Genomic DNA, 8,143 nt, shown 5'->3' on the forward strand with positions numbered 1-8,143 from the left:
AGGGGACAAAGGATGGGGAGCGATGGTTGAATGGGTATGGAGTTTTATCTTGGGGTGCTGGGAACGTTCTGGGGTTGGACAATGGTGATGGTTGCACACGTAGTGAATACATTAAAAACTAAATATACTAAGAACCAATCTGAATTAATTGCACAGTTTATAATGGCTCATTTATGTTATGTGAACTGCAACTAAAATAATGCAAATCGAATGCACCCGTGGCACACAAAGTCCCTGCCTTAGGGGTGCCCTCACGCCTGTCCTCAAACAGCCTAGGCGAGCCCACTCTGCAACACCCAGGATGTCACCCGAGCCCTGGCCACCCAAAGAGCTCTGCGTGGGGTGCAGGTGTGTGTGTGGATGATAGTTCTGTAATGAGAAAAACAAGGTCTTCAGCATTGCCAGGTAAAATTAAACGTTAACTTGGCCAAGTGGACTGCACACCAAGTAGACTTTTCATCTCCGAAGCTTAAACTTGGGCTGACAGCATCCTCCCCCAGGGCACGGACTTCTTCAGCCGGGTGTCTCTTAATTTACTCATCTCAAGAAGAAAACTCTGCTGGGGATGACGGGCAGCATGCTAGGGCACAGGGCAGGGCCTCTGGCATCCTCTGCCCCAGGGCACTGCAGACACTGAGTCACAGATGGCAAGCTGTGACACGGGCGCAGGCATTCACGTCCCAGTCTGTCCTCCAAACCCAGGCTGCCCATTTGCCCACCACAGAGAGCTGTTCAGGACAGGCCCGTCCTGCCCACCTCTCCAGCCACCGCTGGACCCCGAGCCTGCCTCTGGGCCCCCGGTTCTGCGACATTCTGAGGTCTGCCTTCAGGAGGCCAGGCTGACCCCGCAGGGGGCCCACACAGAGCTGCTGGGGGAGCCCCAGGCCCCTTTATGAAGGGGACCAGTCCAGGGACACCACCACCACACTGAGATCTGAGGACCCCACACCAGAAGGGGCTCCCCAGCCACAGGCACTGATGTGGGGACCCCATCATCCCCTTCCTCTTTGTGTAACTGTAACCCCGAGGCAAACTCCAGCCCCTCACAAAGAGGGGTCCCAGGGTGAATGCTGAACAGCAGGAGGACAGGCGCCCAGGTTTCTGTCCATCATCCCTGGGAGGGACCGGGGCTTCTAACAATCATGCGTCCCGGAAGCCCCGCAGATGAGATCCAGCTCCCTCTGACAGGACATCACGTTGTGTGCTCCAGGTGTGAAGGACAGTGGCACCTGGGTGCCTGTCATGCTCTGGTGCCCGGGCTTCCAGTATGTAGGGTCATGGCTGCCGATCTCATGCCCTGGTCTGCACAATACCTGGAAGCTAGAGCAGAGCCCCGGGCCAGCATCTGGCACGACCTCCTGTTCCCCACAAGATCTGGGGGCCGAGGAACCATCAGGGTGAGAGAAGACACTCGGGGCAGCCTGGCCAACCCAGGATGGCCAATTGCCATGGACCCAGTGGACCCATGGATGGGTGTCCTGGGCGTGAGGCCACCCACAACTGAGAAGGTTCCCCTGATGGAGGCTATAGCGGATTAAAAGGTGCCCCTACCCCTCAAAGATAAAACCACACCCTAAGCCCCAGAATCTGTGACTATCAGCCTATTTGGGAAAAGTGTACTTGCAGATGTAGGTAAGGATCTTGAGACAAGATCATCCTGAATTATTTGGGTGGCTCTAAACCCAATGACAGCTGTCCCATGAGGCAGAGAGACAAGAGGCCAAGCCTGGCATACAGCAGCCACAAACCAAGGGGCACCTGGAAGCATCAGTGGCTAGGACGTAGGGTTATGTCCATGGCGGAGCCTACAGAGCGTCATCCTACCGACAACTTGACTGCAGCTTCTGGCCTCCAGAATGGAGAGAGAATTCGTGGTTTTAAGCCACCCAGTTGGTAGTAATTTGTTCCAGCAGCCACAGGAAACTAACAGAGACTGGTAAGCACCCTCAAAAGGATGAGTGGGTTGTGAAGGGGGCCTCCTGACTCTTGGTCATGTCTCGGAGTCAGATGCCTATACAGAGGGTCAGGGAAGACTGGGTGGTCCCAGTGAGAAGCAGCAGCCCCTGTGGCAGGAGGGACCCTGAACTCACAGGAGATGGGAGCCAAGGGGCACCTGGTAGTCATATCTCCAGAACAGTCTCCAGACACCCACTCCCATGGGTGACTCTGCCCATCTGCTGCGACAAAACCCTGCCTCCCAGCACCAGACACAGCAGATGCATCCTGGAGACCACGGCTGCATCTCTGCCTCTCCTGCCCTGAGTCCACAGCACCCACTGTGCCTGGATGACCTCCAGCCTGGGATCAGAGACTGAGCATGGCAAGGACTCCCAGGGGCCTGTCCCCGGTGTTCTGACAGTTACCTCCCCTCTGCCCTGCACCCTCAGGGCTTGCCCCGCCTTTCTACATACCCCCAGGGCTGCTGGTGGATAGGAATAGGACACAGAGCAGGCACCTTAGGGCAAGTAGAGAGGCTGAGAGATTACTGGCTGAGCCCTGCAGAACTGCATGGCAATAGCACGTGGGAAAGCAGTGAGGATGAAGGTCCTCAGAGCTGGGACAGGGCTCACTCAGGCTGCTAAGGGGGTGTTCATGGAGGTCAACACAGGCAGCTTAGGTGTGGAGGGCACAGATGACCTGCGAAGCCCACCGTGGTTCCACCTCTATGAGTCACAGACCGACCTGACCCCACTGACAGCCCCGAGACACACAGACCCTAGCCTGTCCTATGTCACAGTGTACGCGTAGTGGGAAGGTAATGCACGACACACGGTGGGGGACAGTGGCCTGAGTGCAGGCGCGACCCCCCCTCCGTGCCTGCCCTCCCACGGTGCCTTCGTCCTCGTGGGCCCGGTCCTCAAGGATAAGCCAGCTTCAGCGCTCGCGGGACATCGACTGTGTCAGGGTCGGGGGACACAGCGGAGCCAAACAGGGGACTTACGGGGAGTGAATGACAGAAGCACAGGCAAGAAGAAATGAACAAGATTAACGAAAATGACGTGAAGAACATCGAACACGGGGCGGCGCGAGCGTGGGGGAGGAAGGCGGCGGCTTCTTCGGCTTCTTGGAGGAGGGGACATTGGACCTGGGACCGAAGGAAGAAGAGGAGCTGCCGCGTCCGGAGCCAAGGAAAGGGAGCGGCGAGCGCAGAGGCCGGGAGGCAGGGCCAGAGGCGGCGGGAAGGCCGGTGTCGGCCACTGGAGATGGGCTTGATTCTGAGAGTCGCGACGATGAGTCCTGGGCCTGATGCCTCCCCTCGCGGGACTCACCTCCACACTCAGGATGGTGGAAGCCGGAACCGGAGCCGGAACCAGAACCAGAACGGGAAGACCCGCCCGGAACTGAAGGCCCGACGTGCGGTAGCCAGCCCGGACCCTGAGCGAACGGACCGGAAGTGGCGGCCAGACCTCGGCGCCGGCCCCCGACAGCGCGGCTGGGGGAGGGAACGCGGGTGGCGGCGGCGCTGAGCGCCCGGAGGCCCCTGACTCGCAGGCTGGGGTCTCGGGTACACGTAGAATGCCACTTACTCGCTGGGGGTGGCCCGCAGGTCCCCTGGTCCCCGCACGCCGCGCAGAGCCTTTCTCGTTCCTCCGGGCCGCCACTGCACTGAGAACTTGACTCCGCCTTGAGGGTGGGCTGGGGCCCTCCCCGGGACTGCCGGGCAATGTAGTCCCCTCGCGCTCCGCCCTCCGTGCTCCCGGTAGTCATGGCAACCGAAGCACTCCACACCCAATAGGAGGCTAAACTCTACGTCGTCGCCAAGGAGACGGCGTCCAGAATGAGCATGGTCCCGCCCACCAAGCCCCAGAATACGGATGATTGGTCGTTACGATGATTGATAGCCCTTGCTCCCAGTCATACTTCTGGGAGCTCTGGACGCAGAAACGAACGGCCATTCCCTGCCTCGCTGGGGTGGGAAACGCTCGGGTTCTGACATGTCCCAGTGAGCGAGCTACTTGCCACACTGCCAGGAGTGGAGCTCGAGTATCTGGGTGTCAAAACCCCATAGTTGATTCTAGTATGTGCAGCCCCGTTTGAGAGCCACGGCCTCCAGCCCCAAAAGTGATGCTAACCCCACTTGCTCACCTCGGTAGAATAAGCTGGTCAGGCCTCACCCACTGACATCATCCTCATCTTGTGCCCATCTATTCCTTGGCCCTATCCAAGGACAAAGGACTTGGTTTGGAAATCTGCGTGGGGCTTACCATGCTCAATGAAGTTGAGTGAGTTGTGCCTGAATGGCACTTGGAAGGCTGTTTGTCCATGTGCCTATTCTGGTGGCTCACGAAGGCCTTGCCACAGTTGCCAGAAAGGAACACAATCTCTGGCTCTCTGTATGGGGCGCCGGTGTGTGAGCAGGTTCCACCACTGCCTGAACGTCTCAGTGCACTCCCTGGGGCTACTCACTGCCGGAACTTCGGATCTTCTGATGTGTGACGAGGCTGACCAGAATTGGGACATCTCATGCCAGTGTGTGCCCTGCTGCTGGAGCAGCACTGAGCTCTTCCAAAAGGATTTCCTTCTCTGGGTGCATAGAAAGGGCCTCTCCCTGGAGTGAATTATCTGGTGCTGCCGCAGGTCTACCCACCACACAAAGGCCTTATTGCTGTTGGGTCAGGTGTGAAGTTGTTTGTACTTAAGGAAGCTGGAGGTCCAACTGAAGGCGGGCACTGGTGTGAGGGCCTTATCTGGGTAGGTGCTGGTGACAGGTCTACGGATGGTCTGCACACCCTTCCCACTGTTACAGAAGCCTGTTGCCTAAGGGGGGTCCCCCACCCTCCTCAGGACTAATACTGGGAGTAGCAACAGAAAAGCACCCCACTACATTCAGTGGTTACACACAGAGTGCTTCAGGAGTGAGACCCTTGGTCACGCAGGGCACTAGAGAGGAAGTAGGCTCCCACACAAGGAATCCAGCTCCTTCAAATTGTCAGGGCTCCTGCCAAGGCCACAGTCTTGGGAACCTGTGCCCTGAGGAAGTTGTCCTGCCACCTGCCATCCCTGAGAGGGGGTTTCCCAGCTCTGTCCTCTGTAAGGGTGCTCAGTTCCACCTCGGGCCTTTCTTGAGGGCCTACAGATTCTTCCACGCTCAGCATCCTGGGCTGGAGCCTCAATCCTGGGGCCAGCCTCCAACTCAGAAAACTGGGGCCAGATGTGCAAAAGCTGAGCAGAAATGGAGGGGCTAGCAGTTTCCGGGAAGGAAAAGGGTCCCAGGAGCCATTTAAGTGGCATCCTGGATGGGTCGACCAAATTTCCTCAACAGTCTTGGAAGCTGTAAAAAGGGGAGACATAAAGGAATTTCGGCAGGAACTGAAGGCAGCCAGCTCAGCGGTGAGGTGGTCAGGGGATAAATTTGAATGTCTGGTTCTTTCTCAATATTCGTTTCTACTCGTTCTCCAATTCCTGCCTCTGAGTCCCCCCAAATCCAGGTCCAGATTTCTCTTCCATTTAAGGTTTCGGATTCCTTTTCCTCAATCTACATCCCCGTTTCTTCCCTAATTTGTGTCTTGCACTCCCAAATCACAGGCACCACGAACCCATATCTGTGAGACTGTTCTGAATTCATGTCCCTCCAATGCACGGCAGACTCTTGTGACGTTTATATAGATGTACGTTATCAAATGACCACCAGTAGCCAGGTCACAGGCTCCAAACCGGCCATGTCTGATTCTGTTCTAATTTCTATGCTGAAGGAGTGGGCCCTGTCAGCTTTCAAAGAGTAAGAGGCAGAGTTGTGGGGGTCCCCTCTGTATCCTGCTCAGTGTGAGAGTGAAAGGTGCCACTTCCTTCACCCAGCCTTCCTGCTTTCCCCCCAGTCATCACCACTCCAGGTGCAGCCCCCAGGACCAGGCAGGGCCCCCAAGAATTAGAGAGGGTCCCTCTGGGACCATAGCCCCTCTCCATAACCACAGACCCCAGTGGGAGGCCCAAGGCTACTGCTCCTCACATATCAGGGTTGAGGGCAGTGTTAAGGGCCACCAGCTACAGGGGTTGGGGCCCTGCCTTCTGGGTGCAGCTCCTGTACCCTCTGCTGAGGTAGCCTCCAGGCAGTGGGAAAACTCGTGTTCGGCCAGATGCGGCTCCTTGCCATGATGCGGCTCCTTGCCATCCTGCCGGGCGCGGGATGTGCAGACACAATGTTGCTGTCTCTGGGAAGCCCACCAGGGTGGAACCCACGCGTCCCAGCTCAGCTCCGTGGTCTAGGTTTAGGAGGTGCAAACAGGTGGGGGTGGGGTGTGTGTGTGTGTGTGTGTGTGTGTGTGTGTGTGTGTCTGGCGCATGCTCTCCACAGTCACTGGGTGGGGCTGCAGAATGGGCAGGGCACCTACAACCAGTGCCGACCCCTTACGCCGTCCAGTAACCTCAGCACCAGCACAGGCCCCAGTGGACCAAAGAGAGCGGAGGCTGTTCCCCCAGGGCGCCTGCTGGGCACACGGGCCCCTCTCCTAGGGCCCCTCCGCGATCTCCGGCGGCACGCGATGACAGGTCGAGGAAAGACGATGGGGGAACCCGGAGATGGGGGTAAAGGGAGAGATCAAGTCCAAAAACGTCCCTTCTCCGGGATTCAGGGTCGCAGCAGCCCCAAGCGTGAGAGTGTAGCAGAGCGGGACGCACGAGTGAGGGCAGTTGTGACAACGGGATACCATTCCGCCACCCGGGGAAGCGGCCGCGCCTGGGCCAAGAAATGACAGGGGTGCCGAACCAGTTACCCGCCCCTCCAAACCTGGTGGATGGCAGGTGGGACTCGAAGTCAAAAAGCGGCGAGCCCGAGCCAGAGTTCTACTCTTATTAGACATGGCGGCGCTGACCTCACGGAGAACTGTGCGCTTGTGCTGCTCCCCGCACGCCCGGCAAGTACTGGAAAACACACGTCTGCCAGGCACGCTGGTGGGGACACGTCTGCGAGGGCGCATGCGCCCTGGCAATGTCGTTCATGGAGTGCGGAGGACACCTTTACAGTCTTGCTCCGGATTGGTCCATAAAGACACTGATCCTTTTGCGCGCGCGTGGCCTCCGCTGACCCGGAAGTGTTCGCTCCCGTTAAAGGCGAAGGCCCGCGGCCCGCGGCCTCTTCCTGTCTGTGCCAGGGCCGCGTGTGGTCCACGCCGAGCGACAGAGGCGCCCCGACTACACTCTCAGGTGAGGCCGCCGCGGGGCCGGGGGTCTGAGGGACGATGCAGAATGCTTTAGGGAGTCATAGGGGCGGGCCCCGAGGCCTGGACCTTTTTTGGGGGGGCCTCAACTCTCTCCGGAAAACGTGCGAGCGAAACGGGCGGAGTCGTGGGGAAAGCCCTTGCCTGGTTACTGCTCCGCCGCCGCTTCCGTGCTGTGCCCGCAGCGGGGCTCCGGACTGTGGGTTTGGCCACTAACCGCACATTGAGATAGGAAGGTTCCGAGATGCACGATGCACCATCTGTTCTGGGCACGGTTTTCTCCTTAGTAGCAGCCCTTAGTGCCTCCTTAGTATTGGCCACGAACCGCATCTTTGACTTGATTCTGCGCAGAATTCGTGCGGTGATCTTTGATGGCAGATAACAATTTCATTTCACTGATGGGGAAGCGTAGTCTAAAGCAGTTTGTTGACTCTTCGAGCGTCGCAGAGCTCGTTAATGACATGGCTGGGATTTGAACCCCCGCAGATGCCATATCAAGGCATTTGGCATCACCTGCCCACTTGTGGTCCAAGCAGCAGCCGTTGACCCGCGTGCCTGCCAGCTCTTGGCCCCAGGGATGCTGGGCGAGAGACGCAGCTTGCTGAACGCTGAGTGGTTTCTCAAGAGTTCAAAGAGATGGACCCAGAATTTCACAGCCTTCCTCGGGTTTTCGTAACTTCGAAATCGCAGAATGCGGACAGGTCTCGGAATCAGTGGTGGGTGTGCCTGGGCTCTGACGTTTTCTGTCCCTAGGATGACGGAGTGGGAGACAGCCGCACCTGCAGTAGCAGAGACCCCCGACATCAAGCTCTTTGGGAAGTGGAGCACGGATGATGTGCAGATCAACGACATTTCTTTGCAGGTGAGGAGAGGTGGTGGTTCCTCCAGCCAGAGGTTGGGGGCACATGTGGATTCTTGTGGGAGGGGTCACTTGAAACTTGAAGCTGTCCAACTTAGTCAAGAATTGAAGACATGACAGGTAAAAGGGG

At 58.0% G+C, this 8,143-nt stretch overlaps 2 protein-coding genes across 2 annotated transcripts in view; one reads left to right on the forward strand and one right to left on the reverse strand.

Annotated features, from left to right (window-relative positions):
* The window catches only part of A1BG (alpha-1-B glycoprotein), a 23,945-nt gene extending 17,153 nt beyond the window's left edge, over window positions 1–6,792 (reverse strand). Inside the window, exon 1 of the mRNA XM_023525687.1 lies at window positions 3,528–6,792. The gene's annotated coding sequence lies outside the window, so the exon portion shown is untranslated. The remainder of the gene's footprint in view (window positions 1–3,527) is intronic.
* A 204-nt stretch (window positions 6,793–6,996) lies between these two features.
* RPS5 (ribosomal protein S5) overlaps window positions 6,997–8,143 on the forward strand; it is a 4,599-nt gene continuing 3,452 nt past the window's right edge. Inside the window, exons 1-2 of the mRNA XM_011384617.2 lie at window positions 6,997–7,140; window positions 7,908–8,016. Coding sequence (XP_011382919.1) covers window positions 7,909–8,016 — 108 coding nt within the window. The 5' untranslated portion in view covers window positions 6,997–7,140; window position 7,908. The remainder of the gene's footprint in view (window positions 7,141–7,907; window positions 8,017–8,143) is intronic.

This window comes from Pteropus vampyrus, unplaced genomic scaffold (genome assembly GCF_000151845.1).
Source record: "Pteropus vampyrus isolate Shadow unplaced genomic scaffold, Pvam_2.0 Scaffold602, whole genome shotgun sequence".
Taxonomy (NCBI): Eukaryota; Metazoa; Chordata; class Mammalia; order Chiroptera; family Pteropodidae; genus Pteropus; species Pteropus vampyrus.